General features: G+C 41.4%; 1 protein-coding gene across 3 annotated transcripts in view; it reads left to right on the forward strand.

Annotated features, from left to right (window-relative positions):
* The first annotated feature begins 429 nt into the window (after positions 1-429).
* The window catches only part of ITGA7 (integrin subunit alpha 7), a 169,981-nt gene continuing 147,946 nt past the window's right edge, over positions 430-22,464 (forward strand). For all 3 annotated transcript variants that reach the window (XM_075852163.1, XM_075852161.1, XM_075852162.1), the window contains exon 1: positions 430-871. In XM_075852163.1, coding sequence (XP_075708278.1) covers positions 699-871 — 173 coding nt within the window. In that variant the 5' untranslated portion in view covers positions 430-698. The remainder of the gene's footprint in view (positions 872-22,464) is intronic.

The following is a 22,464-nucleotide window of genomic DNA, read 5'->3' on the forward strand; positions in this document are numbered from 1 at the left end:
TACTTGAAGGGGTTATAATATATTATGAAATATTAGTATACAGTATAATGCACTGTGTGGAGCCGCTATATATGGCATTATACTGTGGGGGCATTATACTTTTTTATGGGGCTTTTTTTTAAAATCTATCTATCTCTCTCTCTCTCTCTCTCTCTCTCTCTCTCTCTCTCTATCTATCTATCTATCTATCTATCTATCTTTCTCACATCTGTCCATCCATCCATCCATCCATCCATCCATCCATCCATCTATCCATGTATGTTACTGAATTTGGCTTCGTTCCAGGCACAGTCCGCATCTACAGGCAGATAGCGAGTCACTGAGCAGACTCATGCAGTAAGCTCGCCATGCCTCACTGCTGCAGGTAACTAGAGCGGTGCAGTCTTGTGACGTCATGCATGATGATAAGTGATGTCAGCGGTAGTATGGATGACAGCAGTCAGGCGGCTCCAGTGTCCTCGTCCACCTGCTCCCCGTCCAGCCTCCTCTGTCAGCTGTGAGACAGGGGGCTTGTCCTGTGTAGGAGCCGCTCCGCCCGCTCACAGCCTCCTCACTCCCTTATCTCTGTGTGCCGCCCGGGTGACAGCAGCGGGCAAGGCTGCAGTTGTCTCGGTGACCTTGCCCAGGGCTCAGAAGGGTGAAGCCCCGCTCCGGTGCATCCACTATAGCTCGTCTACAGCCGGCATACAGTCTGCAGCATGCCTGCAGCATGGGCAGCGCTCCTCACCCTGTGCCATCTCATGTTTGGGGACTCAGTCAGGGGCTTTAATCTGGATGTCATACACACACTCGTCAAGGATGGGGACAAGGGCACCTTATTTGGATTTTCTGTAGCCCTGCACAAGCAGCTGAGACCGGAGCCCATAAACTGGTGAGTACATCACCCTGCCCTGTGCCACACAGTAAAGTTTCCAGAAAGGTGCATTGAATCCTTATTGCCTGGCATACTGGCTCTGTCCACTGCTAGGCTGGCACAGTAGGATTTCCTGCACAGAAGGAGTTCCTTCCATTCATTAATATTTGAACACTGGGATATTTTACTGGGATGATCGGTATTGATTTTCCCATAAAAATTATTTGCCATCATTCCAAAATAAAAGCCATTATTCCCCATTATGGGGTCTCCTCTAATGATCCCCATTTACACACCACAAGGGTATTGGTGACTGAATCAGAAGTTTTGTAAGCTGATCAGTTCACTTTCCAATCTGATCGATCAAATCTTAATTATTGTCCCAGGCATTTCTATATGTTAGCACATATTGCCATATGTAAAGCCAGCCTTGCCAGCCAGGCAGCCCTCCACATAAGATGTAGCATCATCCTGATAAGAGACTCATTCACAACTACACAGTCCTGTTGACTGTTTTACACCCTCCAAATTCCCTTTCCTCTCCTTGCATGTCATTCATAAGTATCAAAACTTTGGTTTATTGAATTTTTTTGGTGGTTATAAATAGAGGATGATTTTCATTGGCATAATACAGAATAACAGGTTGTGAGACAATGATTTATTACTGTGCTTCTCAGAAATTCTATAACATTAACTTATATAACAGACCTCAAATGTTTATAGTCAAGGTCAGAATGTGGTTCCTGAACATATAAGGTCCCTGATTGTATATAGTTTCTGGGTGTATAAGGGTGCAATGTTTATTATTGTCCATAGTCCATAATGCTGTACATGACTACCTCCATGTGTCTAGATGTCACCATGTTTCACTGGTCACCATTTATGGCTAAGAATGAGGGCATCTGTCCAAGGACTCAGGATCCACCAGTTTTTATGAACTATCCATCAAGTTTTGTTGCAGACTGTGCATATTTGTATACTTTTCAGTACTAATGTCTTGTGAGCGTCTTTGATGTTTGAGCACTGATTGGTCCAAAGGACTTGACTGCGTGGGCCTGGACTAGTGATTCTAGGCGCGGTGGCATTGTCTTAACTGAGACGCTAAACAGGTTAACCCACTAAGTTACATAAGCTGTTGATTGACAGCCCTAGGCGGAGATCCGTAGTTGGACCCCACTGTCTGTATAGGGTGAAAGGGGTCCTGTGACCACCCTATTCGAAAGTGGAGCCTGCCCCAACTTCTAAATGATCTTTTTTGCTGCAATTGTGGAGAAACTGGATAAAGAAAGGTTGTGTTTACCTATATGACCTCATATTAACTATATCATAAAAATTGAGGGCTCTGCTTTCATTCTCCTATTTCCACTGGAATCTGGTTGGTTGCCAGGGTCAGCACTATTGTGCCCCTAAATGTCACTACAAACTGAAGAAATGATGAAGATTCCAAGGCCACAACTGTCTCCTGTTATGGAGGCTGCTGATCCATTTTTTCAGATTTTCATTACCTTCATATGATGTTAGACTGATTTCTTTTGCCACGGACAGGATTCTTACCTCTTTATCTGAACATGAACAGACCGCATTATTTTTTACCCAGTATCAATGAGGAATGAATAACAGACTCAAATCTCACTGTGGAATGCATATCATGTCCATGGAAGGGAACGCACAACTTGTTATCAGAAGCAATGTAGATATCTACTTTGCTTTTACAAGACTTGGCATGCCACATTATCTTCACAAGTATAAATTGTACAATCTTATTACCTAAATTATACGTAGTATGTCTTTTATGTGTCTTGTTATATAAAGCTGGGGTATCCGATGCCTGGAAATGCATATAATAAATCCAGTTGAAGAAGCAATAGAAGAACGTATGTTTGCAAAAAATTGTCAACTCTGTGGCCACCCATAATACCGTATTTAGGAAAGTAAGAGGCTCCAGTTCCAGATTTGCTGATACTGCCAATCTTTTGTCTTAATCTGCATTAACTTGGAATGGACACGTCTTTGTCCACCCGTCCAGTAAAATATCATTTAGGCCTCATTCACACAGCCATATGACAGATCCATGGGATAAATATCTGTAACGCATTGCCCTTAGAATTGTATGGGTCCGTACCGTACCTCCGATTTTTTGTATAATCTGTTTTTTTATTTTAACAAATATAAAAGAAATGAGTTAAGAAATGTAAAACTAAAACATACCATCCAATAAATGAGTCCAATCCAAGATAACAATGTGACAATGTTTTGTGCAATTCAACATGTGAACAAACGACATATCAAAGCCGTGAAATGTAACTTTATAAAGCAACATTCTCCATGCATAATGAAATAATGCCATAGGTAAGTCCATGGACCTTATAGACGGCGCTGAGGGGGTGACTAGTAACCGTTTTTATTTCATGTCACACTATGGAGGTATTTTCTATAAGCATCTCTTCTAGGGAAGAATATGGTGCCTACTGGTCTTGAACTGTAGCTGTAGGGACAACATCCGGACGGTGACAATGAAATTCTGGGTGACCCTCCGACCCATTTGGGTTTCATTGGCTTGACTATACGTTAAGTGCAGGCGATGTATCTGCATATTGAGTCAGATTTGTCATTCTGGAAACAAATAAAACCGGCTGATGCTTTCAATGGGAGCCGTTTTGGCATTCATGTTAAGGTTGTGTTCACATAAGGGACAGGGGGGTGATTTATTTACTTCCTTGCTGTTGCTTCTTTGAAAGACTCTATCTGAAAACATCCACGAGCTGGCGAGCTGGAAGATTGCTAACATTTATTGTAGAACTTTTGTTTGTGAGCGGGGGGGATTTGGGTGGGGTTGGGAAGTCTTCTTTGTTAAAAATTTGTAATAATAAAAACTTTTTGTATCGGAAAAAAAAAAGGTTGTGTTCACAAATTTGTGTTTCTTTGCGGTATGTTTTTTGTTCATGAAAACGAATCATGATTGGTCAAAATATTCTGTTCACGTTTATGGGAATCAAGATAATGCCAGAGTTTATCAGTTTGGATGGAACTTCAGTTCCGCCATGATAATTTAATTATTTTTTTTTCACATTGGGGTCACTTAGTATCAGTTTGTTTTCTATCAGTTTAGGCCCCATGCACACGACCGTAAAATCGCCCGTAATTATGGACCGTAATTGCGGTCCATAATTATGGGCCCATTCATTTCTATGGCCGACGGACACCTTCCCGTATGTCTACGGGAGGGTGTCCGTGCCGTAGAAACCTGCCGAAAAAAATAGGACATGTCCTATTTTTTTATTTTACGGACCGTGCTCCTTTACTTTATAATGGGAGCACTGCCCGTAAAAACGGCCGGCTGTCTGCGGCCAGATGTGCCCGTTATTACGGGTTGTAATTACGGACACGGTCGTGGGCATGAAGCCTAAGACTGTAGGGCATAAAAATCATACTGCAAAAAAACAGACGTGTGAACTCAGGCTAACCATCTAACAGAGGAAGGCAGCTCAGGTATTTATTTTTACTGGTGATATTTTTTTATATATGAAGATTATGCTCTTTTTTTATAAACTTAGTAGCCAAACAGATATTTATGCTTTGTTCACATTTGTGTTAGTTCTTTTCAGTTGCTTTTTGACAGTCAGAATAGTGTAGCATACTGCTCTATTCTATCCAGTGAAAACACGGAAACCTAACGGACTCCTTATAAATCAATGGGGGATCTGGGGATCTGTCAAATAGATCATAATAGATTTCTCCTATATGTCTTGGATTCTTTACAAATGGAAGCCTTAAGTGGTGATCTGATCTAAATAATCTGAATTTTATTTGGAGTTTGTTATTTTGAGACTCCTTTTATATCTACATATTGCATTTTTTGGATGGCAACCATACAAGTGCAGCATTATTGTTTATTGATATTACATTAACAATGTGAACAATAAGCTGTAGAAATTATTAAAATAAAATGGTATGGTTAAATTGACAGTTTTCTAAGATATACATAATTGCTTGACCATTTTTGATTCTGTTAAAGCAAAACTTTGCAAGTAGCAGGTTGAGAAGTGTTTTACAACTAAAATAAAAATATATTCCACACTTTTTTTTCCAGTTGGAATAAGACCTGGCAGAAAATATGTGTGAAGGCGGCTGGGTATGAGGCTCCTTATATTGCTCCACCCTTGAATTTTTTACTTTTCCAGATTCATTGACACACTTTAGAGTTTGTTGGAGCCAGGTTTTGGTGTGTAATATGGCCCACAAAATGTAAAATAAATGGTTGCAGATGATAACTGGTTACATTTCTGCCGTTTTCATGCGATTCACTTGAACGTTATTACTTCTGAGGAAAGATATAATGGGAAGATGGATGTAAGAAGCTTTGATGGGAAGGTGATTTTCACACAGACATCCTATTTTGGGGCCTTACATTACTACTATGTGCTGCACAGAGACTTTTCCTCTAAAACATAATGCAAGGAATTTATTACGCTAGCCTTAATATACAGAAAGTAAGATGCGAAACACACATTTGTTAAATGGCGAACGTCTCTTAATAAATGTGTGGCATCTTTCCGTGCTCCACAATTGTGCTGCAACAACGGTGGTGTGTGCCATCCATTCCCCCCTTTCCACATATATACTGTAAAATAAAAAATAAGTATACTCACCTCAACACTCCTCTTCTCTCCTCCCGGTTGCCTCAGACTTCCTCAGTGTACGCCAGTTCATACAAGGTCCTGACACTGTCCGGCATCCTGTACGTTGTATGAGCCACTTCATGCTGAGGAAGCCTGAGGAGACCTGGAGGGGAGAAGAGGATCGGTGTGTAGTCTGAGCGGGTAGGGGCGGCAAGAGGGAAATCTACGCCAAATTTATGCCAGTTTTCTTTGGTTGATAAATTACATAGTTACATAGGTTAAAAAAAGACACAGGTCCATGAAGTTCAACCTTTCTCAATCAATTACCCGTCATTTATTGCTTGATTAATTATAACCCTCAATGCCATTTGTCAGTAAATAATCATCTAGCACTTTTTTTTTTTAAATGCTGACATAGTATCTGCCATCACTACCTCTTGGGGTATGGCATTCCATAGTTTGACCACTCTAACTGTAAAGAAGCCTTTCCTATATTGATGCCTGAAACATCTTTCCTCCACTCACAATAAATGTCCCCTCGTCCTTAGTAGAGTCCTTAAAAAGAATAGATTATTCCTCCCTATAGTTGATAAATTCCCCCTTATGGGTCCTATGTATACAAAAACAGTACAAGGTAGAGCAGTTGATAAATTCCCCCTTACATAGTTGCATAGTTAAATAGTTACATAGTTAGTACGGTTGAAAAAAGACATATGTCCATCAAGTTCAATCAGGAGATGGGAAAAAGGGAAGGGATGAAACAAAAATTCTACACATTGACCCCCTACATAGAACCCCTTATGGGTTCTATGTATATAAAAACAGTGCAGGGTAGAGCAGTTGATAAATTTTCCCCTATGGGTCCTACGTATACATAATGAGTGCAAGGTAGAGGAGTTTCCCATAGCAAACAACCCTGAAACATGAAAGGTGCGATACGGCTTTTTAAAAAAAAAAAAAAAAAAGAAATACGGCAAATGCGCTACTTTTTTTATTTAATAGACTGGCCAGATAACAGATGATTGCCACTCCCATTTCCATTTAAAAGGGTATAATACAATTTCACGGTGGTTATTTGATCCTCATGTGTTATACGTCTGTGCTACGCGCGTGATTTTCACACGCGTCGCACGGATCTATGTTAATGAATGGGGCCGTTCAGACTGTCAGTGAATTTCACGCAGCGTATGCGCGCTGTGTGAAACTCATGACATGTCCTATATTTGCCCGTGTTTCGCGCTCCATGTCCGCGTTTCGCGCTCGGCACACGGAAGCACTTCCGGGTGCCGCGCGTGATTCGCGCAACAGTAGTAAAATAAATGAATGAAAACAGAAAAGCACTGCGTGCTTTTCTGTTTGTAAACATAAAAACAGAGTGTCATTTTCCTTCCCTTTACATTTTTCCTTCCCTTTTCCCGTCCCTTGGTTGAACTTGATGGACATGTGTCTATTTTCAGCCGTACTAACTATGTAACTATGTAACTATAATGATGCCGGCTGTGCGAAAATCACGCAGCCACGCACCATATGATGATGACACACGGACCTTTTGCGCGCGCAAAACGGACACGTCCGTGTGAATAAGGCCTTAGGGTGCAGTTACATGCGTCAGATTTTGTTGCGCAAATTTTCTGTGACTAAAAATCAGTTCCATTTATCTGAATGGGTTTGTTTCTCCGGCTGATGCATGGATTTGTGCAAGTTTCATTCAGATTATTGGAGTTCATTTGCAATCGCTGAAAATTTTCCCAACAAAATCTGCCGTGTGTGACTACTCCCTTATCTTGATTTTGTCATGGGTTCACTTTGTTATCCTCAATGCCATTCCCTTTTGCCCTACTGTCAATGTATAAAAGGCTTTTAATACTTTTCCTGTGCACATTCTTGTTGTCCAGGTTTCATATTCATAAAGGGTTTCAAAAATATCACAGCCTGGATGTTCTTTTATAGAAAACCATTACATTTGAAGATCTATTATTTTCCTTTCATTATACACCTATATATATATATATATATATATATATATATATATATATATATATATATATATATATATATATATATATATATATATCCTGAGCATTATTTCAAAAGCAAGACACAAATACTTATACAAATAAGACCGAAAAAATGTCTCAGCTAAAAAAATAATGTACCGTACAGAGCATAGTCCAAAAAAATTACGATCTTTATTAATCCTACATTTGGACAGACTACCCCCTACAAATATATACAAAAAGTTAAAAAACATAATTAAAAACAACCTCAGGTGAAAGCCACCACAGCTCCTGTCACATAAATACTAGGTCACTGTATATATAATAATGGCTCATCCGACTAGGTTCAATGTCTAGAACAAGATCCTAGGTGTAAGGAGACAAAAAAGTGTGTATAGTTAATGCAAGGTTAATTCAGTTACCTGTGGCTGGCATAATGGCAGTTGTAAAGTCATTCTAAGGAGACACATCGACACGCGTTTCGCAACCTTCAAAGTTTTCTTTCATCTTTGGATGGTAGATTTAGTGTGGTTAAAGGGGTTGTGGGCTTTTGGCATGAATTTCTCATGCCGCCCTTAAGCTTCCTGCAGGGAAACACTGTTTGCTGAGCACTCTCTTGAATTTTGTTCCATTCATTTGTAGCCAGACTAAAGTTACAAGTTACAGGGACAACTCATAAGTTTCAGTCATTGCTTCAGGTAAGATTGTACACATTATTCTACATTATGTATAAAACATTCCCTGCAACAATGGAGAGTTTCTAGAGTGACCAGGAACATTGTGTAAGTATCTTAGGCCCCATGCACACGAACGTGCTTTTGCGGCCGCAATTCCCCCCGAAAATCCACTGGAGAATTGCGGCCCCATTCATTCCTATGGGGCCATGCACACGACCGTGGTTTCCACGGTCCGTTCATGGCCCAGGAGCCCTGACCGCAGAAAGAACGGGCAAGTCTTATTACGGCCGTGTTCTGCGGTCCAGGCTCATAGCAAATAATGGCCGTGGCCACGTGCACATGGCTACGGTGTGCATGAGGCCTTAAAGTGTAACTAAACATTTAACAAACCTCTGACATGTCAGAACTTTCGATTAGTGGGGGTCCGAGCACTGAGACCCCCACCAATCGCTAAAACGAAGCGGCAGAAGTGCTCGTGTTAGCACTCATCCACTTCATCTCTGGTTGGCTATTTCCGGAAATCGCTGTATTGTAGTACGGACTCAATAGAAAGTCTATGAGCCCGTACTCCGCTACATAAATTTCCGGAAAAAAGCTGAACAGAAACTAAGTGGCTGAGCGCTCGGACGAGCACTTCTGCCACGTCGTTTTAGCGATTGGTAGGGGTCCCAGTGCTCGGACCCCCACCAATCAAAACTTTTGACAAGTCACTATGACATGTCAGAAGATTGTTGAACGTTTAGTTACCCTTTAAAGATATGACGACCTCTTTTTTTTTCTTTTTTTTTGTTAGTCCAAACATTTACCTTGTATCAGTGTTTGGGTAATATAATGCAAATGCTTCTAGTGATGGCTTTTAAAAACATTGATTTTTTTTCTCATCACTGCTTTTACAGTAATAATGGTTGGTTCTTGATCCATTTTACGCGTCTGATCTGTGTTGTGATTAATTGATTTCTCACCATCCCGGAAACAATTAGTTGCTAAATCATGAATCATGTACAGTATATGCTACCGAATAACTTTAGCTATGAGGTATATACTGAATAGAGAGCGGCGGTATCATCAGATGTTACAGCGTAGTTATCATTTCTCATTTTCTCCTGATGATGAACATGCTTTTTAGTAAATGAACCAGAGTCAAATTTAGTAAATGGTGCAGACAGTGTTTTCCATTAATATTACTCATGGTGACGTGAGCTAAACTGTATGCCGCTTGCTGACTACAGTATACATTTTAGCTGAACTATATAAATATAAATGTATCACTAATGGAAATGGAGCCCAGAATAGGTGGTGCCCTGACTGTGTTACTATGTCTGTAGTGGCGACATTGTGCATTGCTGTCTTAAAGTGACCCCAGTAAAAGAGATCATTTAAGTCTATTAAAAGCCAAAGAATGGTCTAACATACGTCTAACATCATATTAGTTTAGTGTAATAAAATTGATCAGCGACACATATATGACCACACTGCATGGCATACCGTTAGAATGCATGCTGGGTTGTGTTACCCATATATCGATACCCAATATGGGCATGTTGGCTATAGCACGACTACTTTATATAGCACGCAAATTAATTGCACTGCATTGGATACAGGGCGCCCCGCCGACTAGGAGAGAGTTCATTGCTAAAGTAAATAAAATGATTGTATTGTAGAGGTCTGTGTATGTCAAACGAAATGCTCTTAATAAATTTGAAGCCATATGGGAACCATGGTTAAATGTGCCAGAACTGACACTGATGATGCAAATGAGATAGTGCGATGTTATACTTAATGTGGGAAGTTTTCCTGTTAAATTGCCTTCTATAGCTATGACAAAGCAATGATGGCTATACATGTATACGGTTTGTGCTACTCCGAAACTTCTTGTGCATGTACTGCATACTTATTGCTGTATGTTACCTTCCTTGTATATGACAAATTTATTACTGATATTATTGTTTACTGTTTATATATGTTTGTGCCGGGGGGTGGTTTCTTTTCTGTATGTTTTGTTGTGTTTTTTGTATTATATGAGTTCTTGAAAAATAATAAAATATTATTTGTTATATGATTAAAAAAAATAAAAAGCTAAAGAATGGCTAAAGGACATTAGGATTAAAGTAGCATTATCTTATAGAAAAAAATGTTTGTAGGAGGAATTCTCCAGCTCACCTTTGGCAGATTTTTGCACTGCTGGCTGCGCCCGGGTCTCCACGTCGGCACACAGTGTAGGAACAAGTAACGATTGTAATGACAGGGATAGGGAAACAGACAAGTGAGCCCTAATCTACCCGCCACTCAGTCCCTGCCTACTTGCAACGACCCGCCCTAGGCGACGGGGTACAACTGGGCGACGGTCCCTACACTCAGTAAGTGCACGACAGACAACCAGACAAGGAAACACAGAACAAAGGGAAACGGGTCAGTTGCCCACGGCAACACCGTGAGCAACAAGAGTAGTAAACGAGCCGACTCAAACCAGGAGTGTACGAGGTGCCAAACGCAGAGCAGGAGAGTAGTGAACAAGCCGAGTCAAACCAGGAGTGTACGAGGTACCAAACGCAGAGCAGGAGAGTAGTCAGTAAGCCAGGGTCAATACGAAGCAGGGACAAGTAGTTCAAGAAGCTGCAGCAGGGCCAGGAAACCAACAGAGAAGAATCACAAGCAAGGAGGAACAGGAAAGGCAGGTATAAATAGACAGAGGGCGGGAGCTAGCTCCGTCTGGCCAGGCTGTGATAGGCTCTCCCACTCCTAAGCCTGCCATCCTGAGTGGTGGAAGATGGAGTCAGTCTCACAGACATAGAAGCAGTTGCAGACTGATTACCTATGGGCGTGGATACAGAAGCTGGGCCTGGCAGATCCTTAACAACGATATAGAAAATACATCCAGCGCCAAGACAAAAAGAGATATGTTTTAGATGAGCCATGAATAAGGATGCTGTGGTCGTCCGAAACGCGTAGGCAACGCTTACATCTCAAATCCACCCTTGTACCTGGAGCACTTTCTTTCCATTTTAAGAAAATTTCGAATAAACTTGGAACGGAGTTCGCTTTTTAAATATCTCTTTTTGTCTTGGCTCTGGATCTATTTTCTACATCGTTACTAGCATTATCTTATACTGTAGTCTAATTCAGTGGTTCCCATAGGTTTCTGAGGCCAAGACTCACTTTTGGCCGAGACTTTTGTTTGATACCAGTTAGATGCCAGTACTTAGCTCCATTCGAAAAATAAGTCCCTGGAACATCGAAATCAACGGCAATTATGTGGGTGGGGGATGGGGTGGGTGCAAGGTATCCTGCTGCACGTCGCTGAGGGCCAACTATGGATGCTGATGGTGGGTCATGTGACACGACCTGACCATTAGCGGCCATCAGAGGCATAGCTAGGGGTTTAGCACAGGGGTGAAACACATCTAAGTTGGGGCCCCCCACACAGTGGGCCCACCATACAGTATAATGACTCCTTAGTGGCCCCCACACAGTATAATGCCCTTATAGCTGCCCCCACACAGGATAATGCCCCTATAGCTGCCTCCACATAGCACAATGCCCCTTTCGCTGCCTCCACACAGTATAATGCCCCTATAGCTGCCACACACAGTATAATACCCCTATATGTGCCCCCACACACTGTCTAATGCCCCTAGAGCTGCCCCCACAGTAAAATGCCCCCATAGCTGTCCCCACACAGTATAATGCCCCATAACTGCCTCATATCTTCCCTCCACACAGTATTAAGCTCCCCAAAGCTGCCACCTCACAGTATAATGCCCCACATCTGCCCCACACTGTATAATGCCCCTAGAAGCTGCCTCCACACAGCCCCAATAGTGCCTAATAAAAATAATAAAATACATACTAACCTTTGGCCGTCCCACGACAGGTGGAGGAGATCCTTCAGCTTCCCTGGTCTGTGCAGTGTGTGGCTCAGCGCAGACAGGCGTGATGACGTCACTACATCGCTCCTGTCTGCTCCCAGCCGCTCACAACTCAGTGCTCACGGCAAAGTGAATGCTGGAGCAAAGAGCCGTCAGCTCCCAGCTCCAGCATTGATTTCAACTGTATCTGCGTCCTGAGGACACAGATGAATTTGATACCGGGACATCAGTCAGTGGCTCGCGACCCCCCGGAGGTCTTCACGTGACCACCACCCCCGCGACCCACAGTTTTGGAAACCATCATAAGTCATAGTTATATATTTTTTAGCTATTTTTGATGAGAAATCACAGGTCACTTTTATTCAGATTTATTAACACAATCAAAGCATTTTAGTATAATTTTCATTTTCTTTTGCATTTTTTTTTTTTTTTAAGAGCAAGCAATTGTATTTGGAGGTATTTAAAAAAAATATAAACCTACTATTACTTTTTGACATTATATTCCATTTTAATGGTGGAGTACCAATAGAATTAATGACTAAAATGAATATCTGGGCAAAAACAATAAAATATATATTTTTTTCCCCATGCCCTATCACCACAGTATTACTTACCTGAAGTCCAGCAATACTAAAGCTCTCTATACACATAAGATAAAAGCCATACGAACCTGTTGATTTCAGTGGGATGCTTATGTGTATGGGGCCTCCTGATGGCAGGGATTGGGCATTTTGGATTTTGACATGCCCGGCCTGACCTTTGTCGGCTTGTACTCCTCTCCCCATTGAAATAAAATATGACAGCTTGGCTAATATTTAAGATGGAGTCGTGTCAAATAGCTGTTGGACGAACGAGTTTTTGGTTTTAGCTATCTACTATGAATCGCATGGGCTTCTTCTGCCTGCTTCAGTCAAGTGGTGACATTAAAGAGGCTGTGTCCCCACATTATAAGTGCCCTATCTCCTACATAAGGAGATCGGCGCTATAATGTAGGTGACAGCAGTGCTTTTTATTTAAAAAAACCGATCTATTTTCATCACGTTATTAGCGATTTTAGCTTTATGCTAATGAGTTTCTAAATGGACAACTGGGCGTGTTTTACTTTAGAACTTTAGACCAAGTGGGCGTTGTACAGAGGAGTGTATGACGCTGACCAATCAAAGTCATACACTTCATCTCCCTTCATTTAGTCAGCGCATAGGGATCCTTTTAGATCAGTATGTGCTGTCTTATACAAACACATTAACAATACTGAAGTGTTTAGACAGTGAATAGACATTCATGTTAATGTTTCTGTGATAGTTACAGCAGAGCAAGCATAATCTCGTTGTAACCTTTCATTTACAGCGTGATCTCGCGAGATTACGCTTGCTCTGCTGTAACTACCACAGAGCCTCTTTAAGAGCCTTGTCACAGTAAAAAGTGGCTCCTTCTGCTAAACATTACCAATAGGGAGAGAATTTCTTTATACAGTTGATGGGTTGTTTATGACAGAAACTGGCGTAAGTTATGGTGCAAATCTACACCTGGTCATAGAAGGCGTAGATTTGCATTTCTGTCGCATGGACAGGCAAGAGGTGTGAACATCTTAATATAAATTTGGCGCATTTTCCGCTGACGTTATTTAGTTTAAGACTTGAATTTAAAGCGCCAGTCTTAACATATTTCTCACATCGTGTAGAGACATGTTTGATAGTCTATGGTCGTAGAGTTCGAAACATTGTCTGGTATCAGTAACCAAATGTTTATTAGTTCATTATGAAGAGCCTTCACCCTAATTTATAGCCCATAATATATATTTTTTAATATATCAAAAAAGCAAGGTGTGCGGAGAGGTGATAGTTCAGTGGCATAGTTCAATCTTATTTGGTTTTCAATAAAAATCAATATATCTGGCAGACCAGGATTTATGCATAATAAAGAAAAGTAAGACATGGGATATTTGTTGAAAACTTTGGAGATATTCTTAATGCTCTATCTTACATTGACTTTCTTTTAATAATTTCTTGCTGAACATGAAGGTCATTTCATCTGTAAACATGTGCTGGATAATAACAAAGCCAGTGAACATTGACCTTTCTACTACCTCAGATACCACTCACGCTTCCTTGAGCGGCTCAGCTTCCTTGGGTGTTGCCTTTGGTTCTTAAAACATCACATGGGCAGTCTGACCAAAGAGTGTCACAAGCATAAGAATAAACTGTAATATTGTTATCAGGGATGTCATCCTAAAAAGAGCCAGGACCACTAGTAAGCAGCAGAGCTTTCTGGTTTGAGCAATACTTGTGTGGGTGTGGTCATGACCCTAGTGGGCGTGGTTATGTAAATAGGGACTATGGTAAGTTATTGAATCATTTCTAGGCGGCACATTCATGTTATACTAAATAGTTTAGGAAATTGAGTTGCTGGTTGTGAACAAGTTTAAGCAGATAATTAGCAATAGAAAATAAATAAATATAAAACTAAGACAACTTTTAGGACACGTGATGGCCTCAAATAGTCCAGCACAGCAGCAAACAGTTCCTGGATATGACTTCATAATGAATATCAGTTCTGGGGGCCTGGTACTATCTATAGAAGATCTGCCACAAAATAATTTGATTTGCCATAAAAACTAATCTATGTATGACAGTATACGTCTAAATAATACAGTTATAAAGTTAGGCCCCGTACACACGACTGTGTCCTTAATCACGATCCGTGATTACGGGCACGGCCGGCCACGAACAGTCACCTGTATTTGCGGGCCGTGCTCCCATTATAAAGTGTAGGAGCACAGACCGTAAAATCTAAAAATAGGACATGTCCTATTTTTTTACGGAGGCTTTCCACGGCCCGACCCCTTCCCGTAAATATACGGGAAGGTGTCTGTGCGCCAAATAAATGAATGGAACCATATTTTGATCCGCAATTACGGTCCGTAATTGCGGACAAAAATTATGGTCTTGTGCATGGGCCTTACCATGTAATACCACTATACAAGGGCTAAATAATATCGCCACATCATGACTACACATTACCATTACATAGTAAATGAATAATACCACCATACTGTTACTAAATAAAAAACACTATTCAAAGACCAATATTACCACCATACACTCTGCGGATCATATAAGTGAATACAGTACAGTTACATCCAGTGACTCACAGGTGACATATTCTCCGATGGGAGTCATTGTCTTTCCAACTTCATTCTCTATCTGATCTAAACCTCCATGACTACTTCTCTTAATCATTACTCCTCTCTGCAGAGTGTGCTGCTCGGACATCTTTGGCTCCTCACTTTTCCAGCACTCTTCCCACCTAATGTGTAAAGTTTACACAAACTTCTCATCCTGCCGCCCATTTAACAGAACCATCCTGTTGCTTTCCCCCATTACTTTGCCTGCTGCTGCCCAGGTGCCCACATTACTGTGCCTTCTGTATAGTAAAGTGCCCCCAAAATTAATAGTGTCAAAACTATAGTTATCCTAAAATAATAGTGCCAAACATAGTGCTCCAAAAAGTAATAGTTCTCCACACATTAATGTGCTTGTCTTTGTGTCCCACACACAGTAATAGTGCCCCCTTAGTGGCATCAACAAAGTAATAGTAACCCCTTTGTGCCCCTTCAAAGTAATAATGCTCCCTCCCGCCTACAGAGTAAAAGTGCCCCTTACTGCTCCTACAGAATAATAATGACCCTTACAGCCCCTACACAGTAATAGTACCCCCTTAATGCCCCCACTTAGTAATAGTGCCCCTTACATAGTAATAGTGCCCCCTTGGTGCCCTCCATGCATTAATAATGATCCATTAGTGCCTCCCACACAGTTATAGTGCCCCTACGTAAGCCCCAACGCAGTGAAAGTGCCCCTATAGTGCAACTGTCCCCTACATAGTAATAGTGCCTTCTAAGTATTCCACAAAGAACGAACGAAGGAGATCAGGCTACAGGCTTTTTTTGGCCTGTATCTTGCCCTATTAGCGGTTTGGCAAAGGCGAGCGCGATAACTTCACTGCATCATGCCGTCCTCGGTCCCAGCTCCTTGTAGGCCACAAGCTTTAAGAGCCCTGTGGCCTACGAGAGCGAATGGCGGGGCAGGGAGCCTACGGCTCACTGTCCCACCACAGTATTCAACTGTATACGCGCCCTAAGGATGAGGATACATCTGAAAGTTGCAAGAGCACCCTGCCAGCCTAAAAAAGCATCCCTGATTGTTATCTGATGTACATGATGGGAGCAATCAAACATGCACTGTACCCACTGGATTCGGAAATTGTGAATGGCTGCTTGAACGTACATTGAATAAAAATATTTTTTTCTGTAATATCTCCAATTAACACTAATGTCAAGAATGGAAATCTGTATTAGAGAGCAGTCTTTTGAAATTTAGTCTCTGAGTTGTATACTTGGGGACCTCGACTGCAGGGGGACCAGTGTTTGTTTACATGCAGCTAGTCAATCCAAGCAGGTAAGACATGTCCATAGATCCGTAAGTTTAGCACTGAAGACAAAGGATTTAACCTTAGTCATCTTTTCCTACATAAAAGACAGCATTTAGGCCTGATTACACGCAATGGCCCACATTTACTAAGGCTTGTTGGTATATCTTACACCCGTAAAGTAAAGAAGATTGTTGGAGTGATTTGAGCCAAATTTATTAAAAGAAGCATGCCTCAATAAATTTGGCACATTTTAAAATTAAATCTTTGCCTGAAATGAGAAGGCATAGACTTCTTCATAAATATGGGCTAAACTATGTCTCCTTGGAGACCAAGGGCCCTTTTTTGGCACTTTCCAAATTTGGCAAGCGACGAGAAGAGTCATACATTTTACCACTAATTTGTCACATGGTAACATTGAGACTTTTTTTTAGTGCAGTTTACACCAAAACCTTGCGTAAACTGCTTTGTAAATGTGGGCCAATGACTTTTCAAACCACACTTAACAACTTTTCAAACCATTGCTTACTAAAGAGGATTTGGGTGGATAAATCCATCAGGAGGATCCTCGTATCCGGGCAAGGTGCGTTGTTGTTGCTTATCAACAGCTTCCGCGCTAGGCACCAATGTCTACTGTAAATGCCGCTACAAGCTCCGCAGAGCCACTATTGTGTCACTGGAAGAAAATGACCAGTGATCACTAGGTTTCCATTCTTTGTGGTTTGGGAGATTTTCAGGTTTCTACTTTAGATAATCGCCCTTTATAGTGATAATATAAGACTGAAGAATGTTATTCGAATTTTTTTTTAAAACTCCAACAAAGTTTAATCAGTAATTTGTATGTAAATAATTTCACAAAATTGCGATTTATGTCAAGAATTAAATACGCAGTAAATGAGTACACAGAGTGGAATAGGTATGTAAGACTGCCTATGTACATACCCATGTAATAGACCAGAGGCGTAGCTAGGTTCTCCTGCACCCGGTGAAAAGATTCAGATTGGCGCCCCCCCCCAATTTATTTCCCGACATCTCCTTCTCCCTCGCCATGTTTTCTTTCCCTACCAATCAATGAGGTGTAATTTTTTTTCACAATTTTTTTAATGTAACTCAAGTATAGAAGCATTTTTACATTTTACAAGCGATGTAGTTCTATAATGTAATTAACATAAAAATAAATTAAAAGAAAATAAATTAAAGAGGCCACACACAGCCCCCTGTAGATAGTGCCACACAGCCCTCCTTGTAGATAGTGCCATACACAGCCCGCTGCCCCTTTGTAAATAGCGCCACACTCCCCCCCTTGTAAATAGTGCCACATTCCCCCCCTTTTAAATAGCGCCACATTCCCCCCCTTTTAAATAGCTCCACACTCCTCCCGTTGTACTTAGCGCCACACTGTGAACAGACCGGTGAGCGGTAGCCTACCGCTACCACTCTCCGCTCTGCCTGGTGTGACTTACCGGAGAAGCCGAGGAGGTCATGTGGCGCAGGCAGCGGCGGAGTTCCTTCTGACTAGGGTTGGTGACAGCCAGGGCCGGCCTTAGCGTGGTTGGCGCCCTGTGCGGGACTCTCTATTGCCGCCCCCTACACAAACCAAAAATTATCCACATATATGGACATGCTGGAACATATATACCGTACATACATAAAGACAGATATTTAGACATACAGGCAAATATACATACACACATCTGGAATATATACATACACACATCTGGACTATATACATACAGGTAAATATATAGACGTACAGACACATATACGCACACACACCGGCAGATAAATACACAGACAGGGACATATACAAATACATAAAAGGCACATATATAGAAGCACAAAGACACATTCACAAACAGAGCCATATATACGCACACAGGCACATATGTACACAGTGCAGATAATGTAGTAGTGTTGCCTGCAGTCCCATGTAACACCACAGATAACAGTGATAGCTCTCTGATTACAGATAATGTAGTGGATGTTACCTGCAGTCCTATGTAACAATACAGATAACACAGCGATAACTCTCTGAGTACAGATAATGTAGTAGGTGTTACCTGCAGTCCTATGTAATACCACAGATAACACAGTGATAACTCTCTGAGTACAGATAATGTAGTAGTGTTACCTGCATTCCTATGTAATACCACAGATAACACAGTGATAACTCTCTGAGTACAGATAATGTAGTAGATGTTGCCTGCAGTCCTATGTAATACCACAGATAACACAGTGATAACTCTCTGAGTACAGATAATGTAGTAGATGTTACCTGCAGTCCTATGTAACACCAGAGATAACACAGTGATAACTCTCTGATTACAGATAATGTAGTAGCTGTTGCCTGCAGTCCTATGTAACATCACAGATAACACAGTGATAACTCTCTGAGAACAGATAATGATGTAGATGTTACCTGCAGTCCTATGTAACACCACAGATAACACAGTGAGAACTCTCTGAGAACAGATACTGACGTAGATGTAAGAGACAAACACATGCAGAGACACAGACAGACAGAGACACACACACACACACACACACACACTGTAACATATACACATATAAACACAGAGACACACACTGTATCCACACTACACACACACACACACACACACACACACACAACACACACACACACACACACGCATACAAGCACAGAGACACACACTGTATTCACACTACACACACACACACAGACACTCCCCATGTCTCCTTGCTGACGGGCTATGTGGGCGGAGCTTGCTCTCTGCTTCTCGGCGTGTGTGTAGAGCACAGAGTAGAGGCAGATGCTGGAAGGCTGCAGCACGGGAGTGGACCTGTCCCCTGACCTGAGTCTCATCTGACCTCATGTCACTGATGTGAGGTCAGGTGACAAGTCAGGTGACTGGACTGGTCCACTCCCTGGCAGTCACAGACCCCAATCAGAACGCCGTAATTTCCTGGCTCTTCCTAAAGCTGCTGCAGGTGTCCGACATACAGGGCGCCTGTCAGCAGCGATCAGCTGCTCTTCGGCGCCCCCCTCTTTCCTACCACCGGGTTGCGCCCGGGGCACATGCCCCGCCTGCCCCCCCCCTAGATACGCCCCTGTAATAGACATAATAATATGGTACATATATGTTATGCGGTAGATTTGATGTGAATTTGGTTTGATCAGCAGCTTATATCGTCCTTTATGATGATGATAGGGGCTCCACTTATGTTCTGTGAACTTGCTTGGTCCTGTCTAGCTCTGGATAATATTACAATGAAACATAAACATAAAACTAAGCATAATGGGTAAGACATTGATTCATATCTCCAGTAAACGTCTGTTCACATCTGCGTTAGAGGTTCCGTCAGGAGCCTTTGTCACAGATTCCGTCGTTTTTGCCAGACAAAATATCGCAAGATGCTATGCTATTTTGTCCGGGGAAACAACTGACACCATGACGGAAACCCAATGGAATGCATTAAAGTCAATGGGTTATGTTGGGCGCTGTTGGTTTCCGTCATGCGACGGATATGGCAGCTCCAGTTTTTTGTTGTTCTGCTCCTATGACAGAGCAGAACAACAGAAAGCCCTGACGCAGATGTGAACAGAGCCTAACTGAGCATAATGGCTATTAACTTGTCTCCGAGCTTCTGATTCATTTCCCCACCTATTGATATGCTGAATTCTAAAGCAGATCTACACATCATTATTTTTTTTATTATTTTATTATTTTACATCCACTGAAGGCTCCCATAACTACCTGAGCAGGTTTTTCTGTGGTGGATTTTTAATTCTACTACATCATTACATTTGCTTACAAATACTGATGCAAAATACTGACAAAAATCTGCACGTGTGAAAGTGGCATAAGGCAGTCGATACACACAGATTTTTTTTAGTGCAACTTTTCAAATGTCCAATTTCAAGTGTCATGCGCACAATATATTTTTTAGCCCAAGTCTTTCTCAGTGTATTACCATGGACTGCAACTCTTGCTCGACAGTTGAATTTGGAGCTGTTGTGCTACACACCCAGTGTGTTACCCCATCTTAAAGGGAAAGTGTTACTTGTTTTGTTTTTTATTGTAGGTTTTATTTTCTGTACATGATTATGGGGGCAGCCATCTTTCCTGAGCTTCTGTTAACAGCATTTAGAGATATGCTTTACAGCAGCCACATAGACTACAGGAACCTGCGAACAGGAGGGGACCCATTGACTTCTATGGGAAAGTGTTCTAGGCATGCTCTGTGACCTGTGCAGAGGTCATTGTGCTGGGAGGGGGAAGAGGGGAGCTGTGTCCATCATTTATTGTGGATCCTGCATTATCTATATATAGGTGTTACCTGTCATTGTAATCCTGCCTGTGATGATAATGAGATTACTGCTGAGAAGTGATCTCTACAGAACAGGAAGGGTCAGTCTATTATGAATGGTGGATCCTGTGTTATCTATATAGAGGTGTTACCACTCATTTTAATACTTCCTGTGATGATAATGAGATGACTGCTGAAAAGCAATCTCTACAGAACAGGAAGGGTCAGTTTATTATGAATGGTGGATCCTGTGTTATCTATATAAGGGTGTTACCTTTTATTGTAATCCTGCCTGTGATGATAATGACATGTCTGTTGAGAACCGATCTCTACAGAACAGAAAGTTTCAGTCTTTTGTGGGGCTCAGTGGTCAGAGTGAAAACTCCAAGCTTTTAGGATAATTTTTCAATAAAGATAATGACAAAGAAAATTGTAAAAAAAATCACAAAAAAATTCTTAAAAAATATGTTTAAAACAATAGGTTATTTTTGATAACAAATTCCCCTTAAGGGCCCTTTTTCACAGAGGGATTTTCTGCCGGTAACAAGTGGCGATTGACGATATAGCAAGTCGATCAGCCCCAGTTTTGCTAAATTTAAATGGAGAAGTCATCAGTACTGTATGTGACTGAACGATCATTAGTGTAATTTTATGATTGTTGGCAGCACATCCCTGTTACATAGTTACATCGTTACATAAGTTGAAAAAAAGACACAGGTCCATGAAGTTCAACCTTTCTCAATTAATTACACGTCATTTATTGCTTGATTAATTATAACCCTCAATATCATTTGTCAATAAATAATCATTTAGCCTTTTTTTAAATGCTGACATAGTGTCTGCCATCACTACCTCTTGAGGAAGGGCATTCCATAGCTTGACTACTTTAACTGTAAAGAACCCTTTTCTATATTGATGACTGAGACGTCCTTCTTCCACACACAATGGATGTCCCCTGGTCCTTTGTAGAGTCCTTGGAAGGAACAGATCATGTGCTTGTTCTGTGTATTGACCACACATATACTTATATATGTTCATAAGATCACCTCTAAGGCATCTTTTTTCCAAGCTGAACAAGCCCAATTTCTCTAGTATTAACACGGGGATATGTGCCTGCTGCCAACCAAATAGCAAGATGCGATCAGCCGACAAATGAGCATTTGCTAGTTTGTCGACTGATCGCTGGGCTTGTTTACACGGGCAAGAGAATGAGCATTCATAAGTGCGTTCATTTACTTGATAATCGGACCGTGAAGCTAATGACCTGAAACTGTCCGTAAGGGCCCAAGGAGAGGTGAAGGAGTTTATGAAATGCATTTAACTTTAACCTCTAAGATTAGCACTCTTTTTGGGGGGAGTGGGTTAGTTAGTATAACTTCAACCGGTAGTTTATATTTGTTAGGACAAATTTTAAGGGTTCTGTCTGGTGACAATTTCTATTAATACCAACAAACATAATGTATTGTGTATGATTTGCATGTTTGATCTGCAAGTTTAGATCTTACAGAAAAAAGGCGATACACTTCTCTCTCTCTCTGCCAAGAGGTCATTCAAGCATACTCTCCCATGCAGTGAAGATCCTTTCTCGGGGTCCCTGAGGCTACGTATTCCTTCCCACTGAACATTTACTATTCCCAGCAGGATTGAAATATGACATGTAGTATGCTCCGCCACTGATTTCTGTGTGAGTGTGTGAGAACGACTGCCTGAGAACCTAGCTGAGCATGTAATATG

This window comes from Rhinoderma darwinii, chromosome 2 (genome assembly GCF_050947455.1).
Source record: "Rhinoderma darwinii isolate aRhiDar2 chromosome 2, aRhiDar2.hap1, whole genome shotgun sequence".
Classification (NCBI taxonomy): Eukaryota; Metazoa; Chordata; class Amphibia; order Anura; family Rhinodermatidae; genus Rhinoderma; species Rhinoderma darwinii.